Raw genomic sequence first — 19,905 nt, 5'->3', positions numbered from 1 at the left:
ACAGTCCCTGTGTTTTTTTCTTCTACAGAATTTAGTTCTGCTTAGGGAAATAATTGTGGGATCAAGGCTTTCTGATTTGGCTTTCTGTATCAGACTGTGAAAACACCAAGGCCAGGATCTCTGTTGGATGTTAGTGCTTCCTTCAGAACCATTGATCTCCCCTCTACCTTGCAAACTAGAAGCCTCTTTTAAAGGATTATGAAACTCACAGGGGCAGGTTATTAACACCACAGAGGGTGGAAAGGGGATGTGGAAGCAACATTTGATTCGACTGGTGCAGGGGATCCAAATCTGTGTTCAGAAACTTGTCCTATGTGAGAATACTTAAGATTTGTGTGCTCAGAATTTCCTAGAAGCAGGGACTTTTCATTGTTTAGCAGAAAGTGTCTATCTGTGGCATAGAAAGTAAATGTCCATGTTCGACTGTCTCAAATATTTATCTGTATTTTAATGACCATTGAGTCATATTTTTAAGCTTGATGCCAAGGACACAAATTGTTTATATAAGAGAATGGCTATAAGTGAAGGGCTTTAATTCAGAGGGTAGATCCTTAAGGAAGTTCATGAAAGTAGAAGGAAAGCTTTTTGTCTTCTCAACAAATTTCCCACCCCCTTTCAAGCTTCTTTGAGAGGTGGGTGCTCATAAATAATATGGGATGGCGTAGAGAGGGCTACTGGGGGAGAGAACAGCCACCAAATTTTTGGTAAGTAGGTGACTGGAGAAAGGAGGAGGAGGTAGAAAAGGTGGCCTCTACAAACCGTGGAAAGATTTTAGTGTATCTTTTCCAAGCCCAAGCTGTTTAAAGTGGGTTACTGTTTGTTTTAAGAAAGTGAATCATTTTCATTCTGTGTTTATATTTCATTCTGATAACACTTTCAGACAGACACTCTTTCTTGATCCATTTTGCTACTTTCCTTTTTAGGTTAAATCGTCTTACAAAAGACTTTAATGTAATAGTTGGCGCATTAAAAAAATCAAGGAATGAACTTCTGGAAGTTAGTGAAGATAACACTAAAATCCGAAGGTCTCCAAACAAACCATTGCCTGAAGTAACTGAACAATATAAGGATGCAATTAAAAGCAGATCTGTGTATATTGTAAGTGAGAATTAGATATCCTGGTGCAGTGTATTTCAAACATTCTGTCTTTATGGATATTTGTTGCACATGACACTTTTCTGATAGTGCCATTTTTCTCTTAGTGCATGTCACCAAGTTTATGTGTGATATATCTGCTTCATGTAAGACCAGGGCTGTTGCATATCCTTGTTCTCCTCTGTCAATTGAAAATGTATCTCCCTGTCCTTCCAGAAAATTACCTGGCTCCTCATTGGATACAACTAGTGATGCTGGACAACTTTGTTTCAGCAAAGACCCCTGATAAGCTTTCAGAAAATCCAAGTTTCTTAAAATTCCAAATATGAAAATTATTGTTACAGTCTTATCAATGACTGGGCTTATGTACTTGAAACCTCTTTCTTGATACCTGCTGGTAGTTCACTATTTGCCTTGCAATAATGTTCATAAGCAGTTACCTAGAGCCCCAAATAATGGACTTCCTTAAGTTTTTATTGGCATCTTTGTGTTTGTATGATAAAACATTTAGCTAACTAAAGGAATTATCTAAATGCTAATTTTCCAGAAAGGGTTTCCACTAGATGCAACTTTAGATGATATCAAAGAATGGCTAGATCCGAAAGCCAATATAGAAAACATTCAGATGAGAAAGACACTTCAGAAAACTTTTAAGGTAACTACTTTAAACAGTATTTTGCCAGCTCTAAATTTTTGGAGGGAACAATTTCATTGATATAATTAAATGCTACTGTTCTTCATCCAGGGATCCATATTCGCAGTATTTGATAGTGTCGAATCTGCAAAGGCTTTTGTTGAGATTCCAAACCAAAAGTACAATGATACAGAGCTGATTATCTTTTTCAGGTGAGTATGACCTCTGTTATACATCTCAGTTTGCAAGGCTCTGAACTGAATAGACTACTCTGTTTGAAGTAGTGTTGGGAACATGTTAGTCATCTGGTACATCAAACACCTGTACATTACTGAATCCACTTGGGTTTCTTTTCATACACTTGCTAGATTTTTTCTTTGTTCTTCCACAAAGACCAGCATACATGGTCTCTTCTCCCCCTCCCCCTGTGGACTGCATCAGTCTGATAAACTGGGATTGAATTGAAATAAGTTAGCCTCATGACTAAATAGGAATTTAAATCTGACTTACATTCTGCCTTCTTGCCCCCATTTCCTCTTTTATTTGTTCCTAAGAGAGCTAGTGTGGTGTAGTGGTTTGATTGTTAGACTTGGACACTGGGTGGGAGACCAAGGTTCATATCCCCACTCAGCAATGGAAACCCACTGAGTGATCTTGGGCAAATCGTTTTATCTCAGCCTCAGAGGAAGGCAGTGATGAGCCCCTCTGAACAAATCTTGTCAAGAAAGCCCAGGATAGGTTCTCCATAAGTTGGAAACAGCTTGAAGGCACACAACAACAACAAAAATGTTATATTTCAATTGTTATGTTAAGAAAGTTTTTTTAAAAAAAGTCTTACATGATATAGTTATTAAATATAGGAGATGCCAGGAAAACTGGTATGTGAGACTGAGCAATATGCCACAGTTAAAAATTAAGGGAACACCATTAGTGACCCTAGAGGATGATATCAAAGAAAGAAAAGGCCATCCCAAAATGTTCTTCTAAAGAAACTAAAATTTATAGGCTGGGCAGATGGTCCTTGAGGATATGTACAAAAGAAATGAATGGATACCATCTCTTGCAGAACTTACTACAAGTGCTTTCCTCCATGGGAACACGACTTTGCTAATTGATTTTTCTCACACAAATCCACCAAACAGTGATACCTTTATTGGCCAATAAATGCATTAGACATGTTAGTAAGATGCCTACATTCTCTTGTTTCTGTCCTTAATTAAGATGGTATGGGAGGACATCTTTTGCAGGCTGGGAGACTTTCAAAGTCCAGGAAATTTACAGTTCATTTGCATCTCAACAAGGATGGTCATCCTGTCTGCTTGTACTAACTATAAATGTATAGACCTTACAGCTGACTTTAGTGCAGGGCACTTCCTGTCTGATTGTGGCTAAAAGGTCTTATCAACGCTTCAGGTTTTTTTGTCTTGGCAAAGGGGCCTTTTATTCTCTTTGAGCTAATGTTTTTGTATCTCCTCTCTTGCTCATTCTTCCTGCCCTTTGCTACCAGCTATGACTGAAAACAGATAATAATAATAATAATAATAATAAAATTTTTATTTATATGCCGCCCTTCCTCCGATCAGGGCGGCTTACAACATATTAAAATACAACAGATTAAAATACACACTAAAATAAAATACACATAGAAACAAACTAACAGTAAAAAGCCCCATAGCCCAGATAAGAGTAGAACGTTCTTGCTGAGAAATGGAGGAGATTTAGCACAGGGATAAGAGCCTAATCGTGCTTTAAGGAGGCCAGATGGCCAGTACAGTGCTACCTTGGGTTACGAATTTAATTCGTTCCGCGGCGCCGTTCGTAACCCGATACATTTCGCAACCCGAAAAAGCCGCTGGAAAGCCGCTAGCCGCGGTTTGAATTTCGCGCCGAAAAGATTTCGTAACCCGAAAAATCATTCGTAACCCGGAACAGTTTTTTTAAATCTAACTTTTTCGTACCCCGGAAATTTCGTAATGCGGTGAATTCGTATCCCGGGGTACCACTGTATTACGAAGAGCTCATACCAAGTTATTCTCTAAACAGTAACTGGTAGTGCATCTGAGTATAGGTATTGGTTGTGACAAGTTAGACTTCATAGGGATGCTACCATACTCTTCCATTTAAATAGGAGTCCAAAATTGATTGGTCTAATTAGATTATATTCTATGCAGGGATGATTACTTCGCAAAGAAGAATGAAGGCAGAAAGCGGAGCAAATTGGAAGCAAAAGCAAAGGCCAAACAGTAAGTAGCAATTTGAATTTTGAAATTAGCATCTGCTTGTTTGCTAATATTTACTTACCTGACTTCACCATCTTTTTGTAACAGGCAGAAGGAAGAAAAACAGAAGCAAGCAGAAGATGCTGAAATGGTACATACTTCTTGATTTCATTGACACATTATTCCATTTGGTATTGTTTCTATTTGTTTGCCTATGCCTCTGTGTAACAAGAAGGAAAGTGGCAGAATAAAGATTTGGAAAGCAGTTAGCTAAGGCTCGACTTTGCTGCCCTGGGCTTAGAAAAACAATGAGATAAATGGAAATGCTTCAGCTCCGACTTTCACCAAAACAATACCAGCCCTATAAATGGTAGAGCTAAGCCAGTATGCCATGGCTCCACCTAGGGTGCAGCTGCAGTGCAGAAATAATGCAGCTTGACACCACTTTAAGTGCTGTAGCTCCAGTCTATGTAATCCTGGGATTTGTAATTTTACAAGGTCTTTAGCCTTCTCTGTGCAAAAGTGCTGGTACCTCATAAAACTACAAGTCCCAGAATTCTGTAGGATACAGCCATGACAGTTAAGTGGGTTCAAAGTGCATAGTTTCTATAGTGTTGATGCACCCTAGAGTGTATGAAATACCAGTACAGTGCTCATTTTGCAGGTTAATCTGCATTTCTCTTCCACTGCTGTGACTACAGATTGCCCTCAAAGATAAGAAGATGGAAGAGGATGGAAATGTTTGTAGTGGACTTGAGACTTGATGTCCTTTTTCCTTTTAGAAATTTTAAGTGCTGGATGCTTAGCTCTTAAGTACTATTTATATGTGCTTATTATGAACCTGCTAGGGCTATATTAGAGCAGGACACAGAAAACAAATCTGCCTTCTTGTATCCACTAGGCTATACTGTGAAAAATATTCTGGTGACAGAGATCAAAAAGATTGTCATACAAACCTGGGTAGCCAAATGAATAAGGCTTGGTAACTATCTTTTCTCTTTCAAGTTTCTTTAAACAATGAGGTTTAATTTAAAATAAGGAGGTCATATATCCATAAACATTTTGCCAAACTTCCAAAAGTTAGTTGCTTCCATTGGTGTCTTAACATTAGATTTCCTAGTGAGTATCATTCTTCTAGGTGAAACTGGCTTTCCTGTTTAAATCACACCTGGATGCATTCTATATTGTGGATTGAATATGATTATGTTCTGCTTTGAGCCTTTAGAGCAGAGGTTTCTAAACATGGCTCCTCAGATGTTGTTGGACGTCAGCTCTGATTGTGACCTTTACTGCTTCCATCATACCTTCCGACTCCTGTCCAGTGGAGCTTTTCTGAAGGGCGGAGTATACATATAATAAAATAAAATATGAAAGCCTACTTTCACTTGATCCAGCCACTTGTATGCTGGTACCTTCATAAACCTGTAGTGGACTCCACCTCACCCACATTTATTTCAGTTGATGGGATATGAAGATGTGGACAAGAAGCATCTGCAGTGATGTGGACATCCATCCATTTTCCTGACCCATGGGTTATTAGGACTGTGGAAGGGACAGAGTTTTTAATGCTTCTTTGTGTGAGGAAGTAATGCTGGCTATGATAATGCAAAAACTTCTGAAAAAGCTTCTCCCAACTGCCTCCTAGTTATGAACAGCCCTTTTGCAAAAAGAAACTCTTGCAGGATATGGAGTACCTAGACCCATTCTGGTCTGAGTTCAAGACTAAATTGATCTTGGTGATCCTGGTCATTACTACTTCAGAAGTTTTATTTATGTGGTGCCTGATTTTTTATAACTTTATTTTATGGCTTGACTGGGAATTCTGAGAATTGCACTCCCAGAAGTAACTTTTCCAAGTTCAGCCCAGTCTTAATTAAAATGACATCACTAGAGCCTGCTACAATAATAAAACCCATACAGTTCATGTATGGGTAGAAGCGTACAGCCCAAATAGGAGGACTACTGAGAGTCAAACCTGTAGCATTTGAAGGTTTATGAAAAGGTCTCATTACTACTAGGCACATTTCAAAACTAATTGAAATAGGTGGTTTCTAATTATGTAAAAACACCCAAAACATTGGAATGCTACAAGCTACGGAACACAGTTTGCTCCTCATCAGAACCCAAAGTGGGCCTCTGTAACCTTTGAAGTGGCTAAACCCATTACAGTGACACTGCCAAAGTAATGAAATCATATAATGCATTTATACCATAGTTACTGAGGAAATAATTGCAAGCAGCATTGTTTGTAATAAATTACTTCCAACTCTATGTGAAAAATTGGCTCTTCCTCAGCTGTTTGTACAGCACAGAGATGAAGATACAATGATAGGGAGATCCCTTCAGGTGTTGTTCTTCATATCAGTTTAATGTATGGATGAAGAGGACAGGGCAATACTCGGAGAACCCCTCCCATGCCGTCCACTGAAGGGAGAGAGCAGTCTGAAGAAGCCTTTTCATTGTACAGAGGTTCCTCCTGGATTCCACATCACTGTTGTAGCCTGGGCATGTAGAGCAGGCTTTCTTCTTCAGACTTCTCTCTCCTTGTCAAAGTTCTGGAAAGATGTACAAGTATCTTTCCCATGAAGTCTAGTTAATACTCAAAAGATATACCTGTCTGGCTTAGCTAAAACAATTTTTCCCTCCCTTAAAGAAATCCCTGGAGGAGAAGAAGGGATGCTTGCTGAAATTCTCTGGAGACCTGGAAGATCAGACTTGTCGAGAAGATCTCCATGAAGTTTTCTCTGATCATGGTGAAATCAAATGGGTAGACTTTGTCCGGGGTGCAAAAGAGGTCAGATTGGATTACTGCAGTATTTGTAAGATGATGAAATGTTAATCCAGGGGTAGGCAACCTTTTTGAGCCGGGGGCTGGGTTGCTGTCCCTCAGACAACTGGGGGGGCCGAAGCCAAAAAATAAATAATTAAATATATTTTTTTTAAACTTTAAATAAATAAACCGGGACAAATGTAGGACAAAATTTTCAAATGGTGGACACTTTTTTTAAAAAAAGTGGAGGACACGCAAAAAAATTTGCTGATTTTTAAAAAAATGTTAATATAAATGCATGTTTCTGAGGCGTCTATAGACAATTGCCCCCCTTGCCCCTGCGCATGAGAGGCCAAAGGCCCCGGCGGCAATCGGTGGCAGGACCAGGCTGGGGCCAGTCCCAAGGCCTTGCCGGGCCGCATTCGGCCCGCGGGCCGCAGGTTGCCTACCCCTGTGTTAATCAATTGGAGCAAGTTTTCAGGTTTTACAGGGTCCAAGGCACTGTCTCTTATTATAACTTTTCTGTTTTAAATCTACCAACAATACCGTAAAGATGAAATCATAACAGAACTTGTCACACCCAAACCGTCTTGGCTTTTATTCATCCTAGATAGTTTAAAAATCTGCAATGTAAAGCTTGCTGGAGTAAATGGCTTTTGCTTGCCCTTCTAATCTGTATAATAGATAGAATTAGAAATGCAGTTGTAAAATTTTAAAAAATGATAGTGATTAATTAATAGCTAAGAGCTTTTCAGTCATGGATGGAGAACTTGGGACCCTCTAGATGTTGTTTGACTCATTGTTTTTCATCAGTGGCTATGCTGCCTAGAACAATTATGGTCAATATCGGGAGGTCCCCAGATTACTCATGAGTGTTAAAACCTATAGGTATAAATCTAGAGGTGGATTTCTGTGGCTCAAACTGCATCTTTCAGAATTGGGAAGTGATCTCTGCTTCCACTTCCCAAAAACTTGTTTCAAAAGGCTAAGAATCCCCCTGGAGATGGTGGTACTGGTATTGCTGTGGGATGAGGGCTCCAGGAGGAAAGGGAAGAAAGTTCTCTTGTGCTGGCACTGTATCACTATCATGACACTGGGTTCAGGCCATAGGCTTACCGCATCAGCAGTGTTCTATAGAATAAATTTTGTATATAGTTCTACTGCAGCTGGCTGTTCTCACAACAGCTTTGTGGGAATTGTCTACCCAACATGTGGCCCTGTAGGATCAAGTGCCATCTTTAGTATCCATGCTGACCCCCAAAGATTTTCCACTCCAATGGTTCTACTGTTTTTTCAGTTGAAAAATCTTCTGATCACAGCATGCTGTTTCACCCCCAAACAGTAAACTCATCCAAACAGCTAGCAGCTAGAAGTGATGCATTATCCCTTCTGGTCACCCAGAATGGTGGCCAGGATGATGCCATTCAGTCCTTTAGAAGAGCCCAAAATTGAGAAGTGCTCTCCTTCAGATCCTGGAGCATGCCCATCCCTGTTTTATAAGATACTGCCATGAATAAATCCTTCTTCATGGCTTCCTGAAGCCAGTCATCTATTTTCAAGGGAAAGGGGGAATGCTGTTTAGGACAGAATAATTTGTGAACAGTTACTCACATATGGCTTTCTTCAGGTCATGTTCCGAAACTAAACAGTAGTAAACCATTGTCATGTCCCCAGCTGAACAGTATACATTGACTAAATAAATGAAATCAAGTAGGAAGGGAGGAGTATTCATGGAATGGCTTGTGTTAACATCTCAAATGGCTTACTTGCAATTTTCAGCTGCCAATCACTTGTTCTTCGGGTGGCAGATGTGTGGGAAGCCATCATTTTGTGGGGGTAGGGGGGCAGTTCTTCATCTTAGAGAACTGGCTGAAAGCAAGTTGAGTGATTCCTGCATTGATTCAAATTTTCTTTTTCCCTGTAGGGGATTATCTTGTTCAAGAGTGGTGCAAAAGAGGTACTGGACAAAGCCAAAGAAGCAAATAATGGGAATTTGCAGCTGCGAGGCAAAGATGTTACATGGGAAGTGCTTGAAGGAGATGGGGCAAGAGAAGCACTGAAAAAAATCATGGAGGGACAGCAAGAATTGTTAAACAGAAGGAAAGGAAAAGGTGATTTCCCCTTTTAGTTTTCAGTATTGGCATTCTTCACAGCTGGGTATCATAGTTTGGACAAGGGGCTATTTTCCGAAAGTAGGGTTCCTGTTCAGACAGCCACATTGTTCTGTGTATTAGAAGCATCACTGAATTTGTTAGTGGTCCATGGGAGGGCCAGTGTTTGTATGTTTCTGTTTCAGGGCAGTAATAGCAGCTGGCTGCCCAGAAAGATAGAAGTTCTAAGATTAGTGCTGGAAGAGCAGCAGATTCTGAAGGAGCTGCAGACATGGTGGTGAATTAGGTTGTACTGCAGAACCAAATGTTTTAATGGCAAGCTGAGATAATGATTATTCTGCAACAGTAAGAATGTTTTGGGGCCTCACAGTGAAAGAGACTGGAAAACAGGGGTATTTAGGTGGTAAAGAAAGTATTTGGAATCCCAAAACTGATTCACTTGTGTACCAATGCAACTTCATTTCTCATTGTTGACAGCTAAATGAGCAAAATTGCCCAGGCACTATGTTTTGAAGTCATAGCAAATAATCTACTTGTGAGGGCTGGTCTGAGTATTTGGCCATATACACTAGATACTTGGGAAGAGCTCAGTAGTACAAGTAGAACACACATTGAAAACAGATCCCTGGTTCAATCCCTGGCCTTTTCAGGTATGGCTATGAAAGATTCCTACCTGAATCCATGAAGAACTGTTGCTAATATGAGGCAATCAATACTGAATGAGTTGGACCAGTGCTCTGATTCTGTATAAAATAGTTAATCATCTTTTTTTTGAGATAAGACTGCAGCAAATCCCTTAAACTGAATAACGGTATTTTAAGTTGTACATCTCCTGTTTGACAGTTTATAAAGGGAAAGGGAAAGGTGGCAAAGGACCTCAAGGTGCACAAGCCAGAAAAGTGAAATTCCAAGGCAAGAAAACAAAATTTGAGAGTGAAGACGAAGAGGAGGGTGAAGACAATGGTACAACAGGTAAGCTGTTTTCTTCACTGACATCAACTTCTAAATGCATGCATACATCCATTACGGTACCCTGAAGTGTTACTGTAAAAGAGTAAAACGACTGTCGGTATTTTTTTCAAAATAACGTTGGTGGATTTTTCTGGCTTTAACCACAGCTTCCTAGTATAAAATGATATCAGGTTGGAGTAAAGACCATACTTCTACATCTGAATCTTTTCATTTTTAGCTTGATTGTCCAAATGTCTTAGCAAAAAATTTATTAGCTTTCCTGATAGCAGCACAAACCATTCTGATTCTTCAAAGAGTTTGATAAGAAAATTACTGCTTTTTCTTTCTCCTTGCCCTTTAGAAAAAAAGTCAATATATTAAGTTTGGTTGTGGAGTGGGTTAGCAAAATATTAGTTGTTATAGGCAGAGCTGTTACAGCATGGGAAACATTGCAAAGTCCTAAAGATTGGCATGCATCACGTCATCTGCCGCACTCAAAATGGGTAGTCCAGAAAGTATCACATTGGTAAGGCCTGTATCTGTTGTACATTTCTTTTGCAACCATAATCCTTATAGCCCATCAGTCCAAATAGATCTAGAGGTTGTCTTATAGGAAAACAGTCCTTTAAAATCTGGATCTCCCATAGGATGAGTACAGTTTACCTTGAATGGCAAGAGATCAAGTCATATACATTCCTTAATGGTATCACATTGCTATTTGTCCAAATAAGGAGAATATTTGATACTGTTCCATAAAATGGAACAGTTTACTGTTTTAGTACTTTATTGGCACCAGAACATGTTTGACTTCATAATACTGAGTGAGATCTTGATCTTGCAGAGCCAACAAGTCCTAAGAAAAGGCCACTTGAAGATGCTGAGCATGAAGAGTCTGCCCCGAAGCAGCTAAAAACAGAAAATGGAGCTGGAAATAAGGAATAGCACTCCAAAAAGAATTTTTTATTCTTCTAAAAAGTTTTAAGTCATTCCTCCATCTTTGTCACAAGAGAATCTAATAAAATCAACTTCGATGTCCACCTGTAGAGTCCAAGAAGAACATGAATCTTTTGAGATTATTTCCTTGGAATACTTGCTCATTTCAACAGGCAATTTTTCAGTTAATTTTACAGTAAGATAAAAGGAAGGGCTCAAGAAATTGATTCCCCTCATTCAACTGTCTATGAATTTGTATGAATTACACTTCAACATATTGCGTGTTACAATTGTATGAACTAATATGTTGCAGAAGTGGAACAATTAATGTATGAAATTACATCACCACCTTGAGTTTCATGGAAGGATGGACTAAAAAGAAAATAAAGCAACTATGTACAGTCATCTTGTTCAAATAATTCAGTGCTGAATTGGTTTCCAATGTTCTCCTAGTTAAGATATGCATCTACTTTTCCTTTGTACCATAATAACAGAAGATGTCTTTATTCTGTCTAGAGAAACAACTTTTTTCCTATTAGTAAATAGAGAATTGGCATAATACTCCGCATCTTTGGTAGTGCTGAAGTATCTCATCTTGAGCTTTAAGATTAAGATTCATATACCCATCCTTGGCATACCAGATTTGTATCCTTCTGTAATAAAACTATATGTGGTTGTGCCCATGTTTTAAAGGTCATGGATAAGCAGAGATTAGACCACCACCACTGATATTCCTTGATACTTTGCACACTATTTGCCTTCCACTGGTGGTTAAGGAAGCTGCTTGTATTTGCTTATACTACCACAAAAATGGGAATCATGCAGCTCTCCGGATGCTCTGGGACTCAAACTCCCATCAACACTGCCTGGAGGGTCACATGATTTCCACCCCCCCCCCCACCCCCCCGCTTTTAAGAGATCAGAAGGATAGGTGAAGATGGCAAAAATCTAATACTACATGTTGGATTCAGTGGTTCCTGACTCTGAAGAGATTAAAGACCAAGAGATACTATACTTCAAACTTATGTCCAGTTTGAAACTTGTAGTTAAAATTGAGACCATATTCTGAGGGACTTCTGCAGGGCAGTTAAGAGGGCAGATATAGCCCTAGCTTAAAAATGATCACAGGTCATCTTTTCTACACAGTTTGGTTGTTAAGGTACAAATTCATATTTTTGTCTTTATTTAGAAGTGGTTTCATACTCACTGATTTCTTCTTGTGAAACTTATATGATGCCAGTAGGTCATATCTCAGTTCTTTAAAAAATGAAACAGAAGCGGTTAAGGTTCAGGTGATATGCACATTAGTGGTATTAAACACTGGTATTGTGTCTCTGGTAAGCACCAAATGCTTTCGAGTAGTGATGAAATAAAACAAGTGAGCTGGAAACATGAATAGGAAGATGAGACAGGTTTGTCCTATTTGAATGTTTTGCTATGTGGGGGCATTTATTCTGTGCTATTGAGAGAATGAGAACAAAATATATGCCTACAGTACAGAGGAAAGCTACCTGCGGTGTTTTGTTATGCAGAAATTCAACGGGAACAGTTTTTAAAATGCGAATATTTCAAAACATTTAACACTACCTGCTCTGCTAAATGATAGTGTAAGTAGGCAAACATCTATGCAGCTGTTACAAAATGATTTTCAGAAGTTTCGACATGCAAGTTCTTAAAAAAAAAAACCTCAGGAGTAATAATTATTGTAAGGCAGCCTGAGTAAAAACACGTTTTCTGCGTAATCCTATATAACAGCTATTCCACTTATTTTAACAAATTGAAATTATTTACTTCTGCAGAACAGCTTTTGTTGGGCTTCAGTACAGCCTCCCATCTAAGCACTTACCAACAAACCTTCAGCAGAGAATGGTATCACATACCTTCAAGGCAGACCTAAATATGAACAACTAGTTCTTACCTGCTAAAACTTCCATCTTCACCTTCCATTCATCTGCTTTCTTCTGAATATGCTAAGCAATGAAGTGCAAAATAATTAGTGGGCATCTTGACACCAGCAGAATTATGCCCAGCTTCTTTTGAATTGAAGTAGGAGTTGTTGATAACACCCTCCTTCTGCTTTTAAAATAGAATTGCTCCAATTGCAACCAAAAATAAATAATCCTAAATCTAAACCAAAAAGAAAGCCCTAAACCCAAACCAAAAAGGAATAATCCTAAATATAAACTATTGCAGCATAACTAGTTATGTCACCATGTTTCATGTCTGTGCTCCTCAAACTGCTCATGAGTTCTCATCCTACTGAGCCCTAAGAATACATGCAAAATCATAAAACGGTTAAAAACGTACCTGTCGGGTTGAAGTTTTGTGTAATGAATATACAGCTGTTCTCGCCATTTGCAGTGCTGTTTTCAGAAAAGCCATATCCATACCTATGAAAATAAAGATTTGCTTCAGTTTTGAGACTAACTTTTTCAGTAATCTTTTACGTATGACTGTTGTCATTCATGCACATAATTGTCTTAAAAAGTATTATTATAGTAATGAATAAATATGGAATACTAATTAATAAGTATTAAATATTTGAAGGGATGTAATATTGAGGATGGAGCAAGGTTGTTTTCTGCTGCTCTAGAGAATAGGACCCAGAGCAATGGATTGAAATGGCAGGAAAAGCTATTCCACCTCAATATTAGGAAGAACTTCCTGACAGTAAGAGCTATTTGACAGTGGAGCACACTTTCTCAGATGGTGGTGGAGTCACCTTTTCTGGAGGTTTTGAAACAGAGGCTGGATGGCCATCTATGGTAGGGAATTGGACTGGATGGCCTTTGAGGTCTCCAGCAGCTCTATGATTCTATGAAACAGATTTTAAATGTTGTCGTTTTGGTGTTCATGAAAGTTGGCAACTTTTCACAATTCAATTTTATTTGGAAAGAACTGTTTTATTTAGACTTGTCTCTGTTTTCACCACTATACGACTAATTAAATAAAGTACAGTAAATCTGAATGTTTAGCTTTGCCAGCTTCCCCCCCCCCCCCCCCACAACAGTAATAAGAGCACGTTCCTAACTGACAAGATGGTAAATGGCAAGCCGAAGATGTGCTGAATTCAAACACCACCCAGACCAGGGTGTGTGGAAATTCCTTAGGGCTACCCTCATCCTGGCCTAACTTTGTGCCAGTATTATGGGCTACAGGAGATTTGGATTTGGCATCTTTCCTCCACCCCTTCTAAACTCCTATCTTATCAGTATAGCCAGTGGATTGCTCTGCTGGCAGATCTCGAGAACAACCAGCAGAAGATTCTCTAAGTAGAAATGCACTTCTACTGATAGAAGAGGGTTCTACATAATCCTAATAAATTATAGCTGGCACATGTTCATAATAGGTTTGCACTTCCTTCTGAATTATGTTTTCATAACTTTTGTTTAGGATAATGTTTCTAGTAACTGTTCAGTATCTCTATAAGTGAAATAAGAATTTGAAGCAGAGCAATAACAGGTGTGGAGAATGACACAAGTAGTAATTGGATTTCTGTACTTGGAGAAGACAAGACTGATAAGAGGATTATAGACTCTTTCAGTTTACAAGTGAAACCAAAAAGCTTTGTACTAGACATGAAGACAGGTAGGCAAGGCTTGTTGAGGGGTCTTGGGAACTGATGTTCAACAACATCTGGAGGGGGCCAGAAGCTGCTCAGTCTTGTATCTGAAAGAACTCGCATCTATTACTGAGAAGTGTAGTTAGCCTAAACCAGGGGTCGGCAACCTCCGGCCTGTGGGCCGGATGCGGCCCGCGGGCGCCTTTCCGCCGGCCCCCGGTCCCTCCTGCCACCGAAATCGCCGCCGATTTCGGCTGCTCCGGCCGCCATTTTGCCCTTCAAAGTGGCGGCGAAGTCTCGTGCGACCAAAATCGTTTTTTGCTGTTTTGTGGCCTTGCATAGTCGCTTCCATTCTTACAAATATTGCTATTATTATTGTTGTTATCCTTTGGTATTCTCTTTGCAAAATCCCCCCACATGGACTTGCTTTTTCCTGTGTTATGGCATTGCCTAGTAGCTTCTTGCAAATATTATTATTATTGCGGCTCCGCCCCCGGAGGGTGGAAACTCCGCCCTGACATGTGGCTCCGCCCCAGATAGTGGAAGCTCCGCCCTGGCATGCGGCTCCGCCCCAGAGGGTGGAAGCTCCACCCCCATGTGCAGCTCCGCCCTGGGGGGTGGAAGCTCCACCCCCCATGTGTGGCTCCGTCCCCGGAGGGTGGAAGCTCCACCCCCGGAGGGTGGAAGCTCCACCCCCATGTGCGGCTCCACCCCCAGAGGGTGGAAACTCCACCCCTGACATGTGGCTCCGCCCCGGATAGTGGAAGCTCTGCCCTGGCATGCGGCTCCGCCCCAGAGGGTGGAAGCTCCACCCCCATGTGCAGCTCCGCCCCGGAGGGTGGAAGCTTCCACCCCCCATGTGCGGCTCCGCCCCAGAGGGTGGAAGCTCCACCCCCATGTGCGGCTCCGCCCCCAGAGGGTGGAAGCTCCACCCCCGGCTTCGGCCCCCCAGTTGTCTGAGGGACAGCAACCCGGCCCCCGGCTCAAAAAGGTTGCCTACCCCTGGCCTAAACATTTTGCTGAGTGATTTCTGGTGGATACAGACACTGAATAACTTAAGATCCTTCAAGCTTCCCCTCCCCCATTTACCTTGTCACTAGAAAAGAAAGTGCATTGTCTTCTGACAAGGAAAGCTTTGAAAAGAGCTCCTGGATGAGGTTACTTCCCATTGATGAAAGGATTACTAACCTTTATTGTGCTTAGTTCCAAATGGAGGATTCATAATAACTGTGTCAAATGTTTTTGGCATTTTTTCAGGCAAAGAACATATGTTGCACTGAAGCATATCAACATTTGTGAGCTCAAATTCTTCAGCATTTCTGCTAAATACTTCTAAAGCATCAGGATCTATATCAAATCCTATACATAACCTGGGAAAAAGAGATTTTTTAAAAAAAAATTAGAAACTTTATTAAGACATACTATAGATTACTACAGTATATACTTGTCTATAAGTCTAAAAATTTACTGGTATACCTACAAATTGACCCCAAAATCCCAGGTTGACTTATTTACGGGCCACTATGGAAATGTGATAGCAGCTTTTTCAGATTTCTCCATGCAGTATGGAGAGTAGTTTAGCAAGAAAGAGGCAAGCAGAAAGAGTCCTGGGTGTTTGATTGATATTGCTGAGTCCCCCTCCCGACTCTGCGTCTGCCTGAAACAAAAGCTGAAACAATGAAGACAAGGCACAGTGAGAGTCTCTTGCTATACGCACACATACACACACTGAAGAAGCTTCCATGTTTCGCCCTCAGGTCAGGGCAAAATCCATAAATTTGGCCCCAAAACCTGACCTCAACTTATACATGAGGTTGACTTATAGATGAGTATATACGGTACTTAAAATGTGCTACTACATGTATTAATATGATACTAAATATCTGTATCTAGGTTGCACCTATGAATATTTTTTGTGTCAAAGAGGACAAAGGGGATTTATATACCATTGGTCAGAAAGCCCAATGCAATTCTGTATGGTTACAAAATATAGGCAACACAAAAGGACATCTCCCCTCTAATTCTAAGTTTATAGGAAGAACAACCATACTGTACAAAATGGTTCATTTTGCACATTATCTAAACCTCAGTCAGTAAGGATGGTCAATGCAGCTTTGGTCCTATGAATTCAGAGGTCCTACATTCATAGAGAGGACCTACCTATTTGAATTTACCCAGGGATGTGCATTCTACTCAAAGCAGAAAACTAATATTAGAATACCATCTCATTTATGCCTGCAGTTTCTGTCCCAGCCAACAAGGCATACAAGCCTCTTAAACTGCACGCACCTTAATAAGACCAGACAATTAATCTCTAAATTTGAGTTTAATACTTTATTGTTATTTCAATATATATGAAAAGACCTTAAAAGAGAGAGTTAGCAAATGGAGATCAAAATATCTACAAAGGAACCAAATCCCTCTCCTTTAGACTTAACACACACACACACACAAAGGCACCTACCCTGCTCCCAGCATGGAACTTCCAATGCTCAGCACACCACAACCGCATCCAAGGTCTGCAACAATCTTGTTTTCAATATCATCGAAGGTATTGTGGATTGTATAAAGCATACATGCTTGGGAACAAAGATGAATTGTATTATTATTATTATTATTATTATTATTATTATTTTCACTTATATCCTGCCTTTCTCCCCCTATAGGGAGTCAAGGCGGTGAACAGCAAATTTAAAACAATACAATTTTAAAACAATACAAAAGCATTAAAATGTATAAATATAAATTTTTAAAAACAATTTGACAATTTTAAAACTTAAGACAGCTATACTTTAAAATGTAAAATACGTTAAAACTCTATGCAGACCTTAACATCTAAACAGCCCAACCCTTGTCAGTATGAAAAAGTCTGACAGCACAAAAATGTTTTTATCTGCCGCTGAAAGGAGAGCAAGGAAGGGGCCATCTTGGAAGAAAGACTGGCAACAGAATTAGGGCAAATTGTACCCTTAAAAGACACTGGATCCTGTCTTATCTTGGAATCTAAGCAGCATCAGCCCTAGTTAATATTTGGAAGGTAGACCGCCAATTAATACCAAGTGCTGTAGGCTATATTTCAGAGGAAGGAACTGGCAGAAACACCGTTGAGCATTCCTTACCTAAGAAAACCCTATGAAATTCATGGGGTCTCCATAAGTTGAGCATAGATTTGAAGGCACATGTGTGTGTGCGCGCGCGCACGCACACACACACACACAGGAAAACTGAAATTAATTGAAGGTGGTCTGACCAGTCCCCTTCCCTTACATTCATTAAAGCAATATCTTATAGGCGTCCAAATGCCCCTTAAGATCAATCTTAAAGCAGGTAAGACCATTTTTACCAATACAACTGTAAGGTAAGTAATCATTAAAAAAAAATATCTTAGAGGCCCAAACAAAAGATGCATAGCAAATGCTGTGCAGCAAAGCAAGTAAGCACCACATCAAGAAAGTCTTGTAAGATGTCTGTTTCAGGAATATTTGTTAAACTCTTAACTTTTATGACTTCCAGAAAAACTAGTCCTGATCTACACTCTATAGATTAACCACTGTGGTTATATTTAGGTATTAGGAGTGTTACTGTAACATACAGAATTAGAATAGATATTGGAATTAGCTTGTTAAAATTCGTATGACAGACTCATATTATTTAGAAAATAAACAGAATAATTAGATTTACCTGCAATGTGTGGCCTTGTTGGATATTGTTCAAGCTGCAATTTTGGATTCTCAAAAGAATCAACCTGTTGAAGGCAGCTTTCAAGTTCTTTAAGCTTTAATTTCTTCATGTTTATAGTTGAAGCTTGAAAAGATATGTTTATTGTCAGATGTGCACAGGAATTAAAACATTGGCATTTTCTAATTATTATTTTTCTAATTATTATTTTCTAATCATTACATTTTAGTGTAAACCCCCCAAAATAGTTTCTATTTCTATGGTTTGTTCCCACTCTGTTCTACTTTCATTTTACTTCTCCTGTTTGTTTTATTTAGTGCAGTTTCATCAAGGACTGTTTAAAAATATGAGCGCAGAACAAGATATTTAAATTAAAAATATAAGACACTGCATCACGCAACAGAGAAGAACAGCAGCAATCTTTCTATTCCTTTGCACAGATGCACAGATATAGGATGGGGAACACCTGGCTGAATGAAACTACATGTGAAAGAGATCTAGGAGTCCAAGTAGACCACAAGTTGAACATGAGTGAACAGTGCAATGCAGCAGCTAAAAAGGCCAATGTGATTTTAGGCTGCATCAATAGAAGTATAGTGTCTAGATCAAGGGAAATAATAGTGCCATTCTATTCTGCTCTGGTCAGGCCCCACCTGGAATATTGTGTCCAGTTCTGGGCACCACAATTCAAAAAGGGTAATGAGAAAATAGAGTGTGTCCAACGGAGGGCAACTAAAATGGTGAAGGGTCTGGATGTTTAGCCTGGAGAAGAGAAGGTTAAGAGGTGATGTGATAGCCCTGTTTAAAGGGATGCCATATTGAGGAGGGAGCTAGCTTGTTTAATGCAGCTGTAGAGACTAGGACCCGGAACAATGGATGCAAACTGCAGGAAAAGAGATTCCACCTCAACATTAGGAAGAATTTCCTGACAGTAAGGGCTGTTTGACAGTGGAACACACTCCCTTGGAGTATAGTGGAATCTCCTTCCTTAGAGGTTTTTAAACATAGGCTGGATGGCCATCTGTCGGGGATGCTTTGATTGAGATTTCCTGCATGGCAGGGGTTGGACTGGATGGCCTTGTGGTCTCTTCCAACTCTATGATTCTATGATCCTTATACTCAGAATATGGTGAATTCAGAATATAATACTATAGCAAGTCATGAAGTCTAAGGCTGCCTCTGAACTGCAGATAAAATGCAGACTGACAGCACTTCAACTGCCATGGCTCAATGCTACAGAATTCTGGGATTAGTTGTTTGTTGTGGCACCAGAGCTCTCTGACAGAGGAGGCTACATGGCTCACAAAACTACAAATCCCAGAATTTCATAGCACTGAGCCATGGCAGTTAATGTGGGATTAAACTAGATTATTTCTGCAGTGTGGATGGGGGAAGAATGTCTGGAAGTGGGAGATTAACTTCTGTGGACCAATATGAATTCTCAGCATACTGGTATTATGTACGTTTAAGGGTGCAACTTTTCCTGAGTAGAGATTGCACATTTATGGAAAGGAAAACAGGGTTCACTGGATATTTTACCCACATCCCTACTAAGATAAGACATCCTCCGTTCCCAGGACCTGTCCTACTTTTCAACCTCCTGTCCACAATGGGATTCCACAATGTCCTCCATTTTGAGCATGAATAAGAAACATTAATTTGCATTGCTATGAGTGTTTCGAGCTTTTCTTTGGTCATGTCCTCTGATGTTCTTGAACGTCCTCCATTTTGTGGTGCCTGGTCCTCCTTTGCAGTGAGGACCATTTCTGGTCACCCAAGTAACTACAATTACCAAGTAACTACAAGTAGTTACAGGAATTTTTTTCTTTAACAAAGGCGAAAACATCCTCAAAGGTAGGCCTCCCAATGTTTCCCATCAAATGTATAAAGCATCCTCAGCCTTTACCTTTCCTGCAGCTCCCCAGAAATGCCACTTCCGGTTTGTGCAACCG

The 19,905-nt window shown here is 39.9% G+C and overlaps 2 protein-coding genes across 6 annotated transcripts in view; one reads left to right on the top strand and one right to left on the bottom strand.

Moving 5' to 3' along the window:
• Positions 1-11,118, top strand: part of SSB (small RNA binding exonuclease protection factor La) — a 23,474-nt gene extending 12,356 nt beyond the window's left edge. For both annotated transcript variants that reach the window (XM_089519783.1, XM_089519784.1), the window contains exons 4-12: positions 924-1,098; positions 1,643-1,750; positions 1,841-1,941; positions 3,901-3,972; positions 4,057-4,099; positions 6,602-6,742; positions 8,643-8,829; positions 9,673-9,801; positions 10,622-11,118. In XM_089519783.1, the coding sequence (XP_089375909.1) occupies positions 924-1,098; positions 1,643-1,750; positions 1,841-1,941; positions 3,901-3,972; positions 4,057-4,099; positions 6,602-6,742; positions 8,643-8,829; positions 9,673-9,801; positions 10,622-10,722 (1,057 nt within the window). In that variant the 3' untranslated portion in view covers positions 10,723-11,118. The remainder of the gene's footprint in view (positions 1-923; positions 1,099-1,642; positions 1,751-1,840; positions 1,942-3,900; positions 3,973-4,056; positions 4,100-6,601; positions 6,743-8,642; positions 8,830-9,672; positions 9,802-10,621) is intronic.
• Positions 9,795-19,905, bottom strand: METTL5 (methyltransferase 5, N6-adenosine). 4 transcript variants are annotated; one of them, XM_089519788.1, is made up of 8 exons: positions 19,860-19,905; positions 17,957-18,079; positions 16,740-16,854; positions 15,464-15,645; positions 13,021-13,103; positions 12,632-12,683; positions 11,921-11,970; positions 9,795-9,873 (listed from the first exon to the last, which is right to left on the bottom strand). In XM_089519788.1, the coding sequence occupies exons 2-8, from the start codon at positions 18,063-18,065 to the stop codon at positions 9,871-9,873; spliced, it is 594 nt and encodes a 197-aa protein (XP_089375914.1). In that variant the 5' UTR covers positions 18,066-18,079; positions 19,860-19,905; the 3' UTR covers positions 9,795-9,870. The 4 variants fall into 4 exon arrangements, with proteins under 4 accessions (XP_089375914.1, XP_089375912.1, XP_089375915.1 ...); XM_089519786.1 differs by lacking the exon at positions 9,795-9,873 and adding an exon at positions 10,720-10,818; XM_089519789.1 differs by lacking the exons at positions 9,795-9,873; positions 11,921-11,970 and adding an exon at positions 10,720-10,818.

This window comes from Sceloporus occidentalis, unplaced genomic scaffold (assembly GCF_023333645.1).
Source record: "Sceloporus occidentalis isolate IW3139 unplaced genomic scaffold, rSceOcc1.0.p SCAF_4, whole genome shotgun sequence".
In the NCBI taxonomy this organism is placed as follows: Eukaryota; Metazoa; Chordata; class Lepidosauria; order Squamata; family Phrynosomatidae; genus Sceloporus; species Sceloporus occidentalis.
The sequence above is the reverse complement of the archived record's forward strand: the minus strand, read 5'-3'. Positions and strand labels throughout refer to the sequence as shown.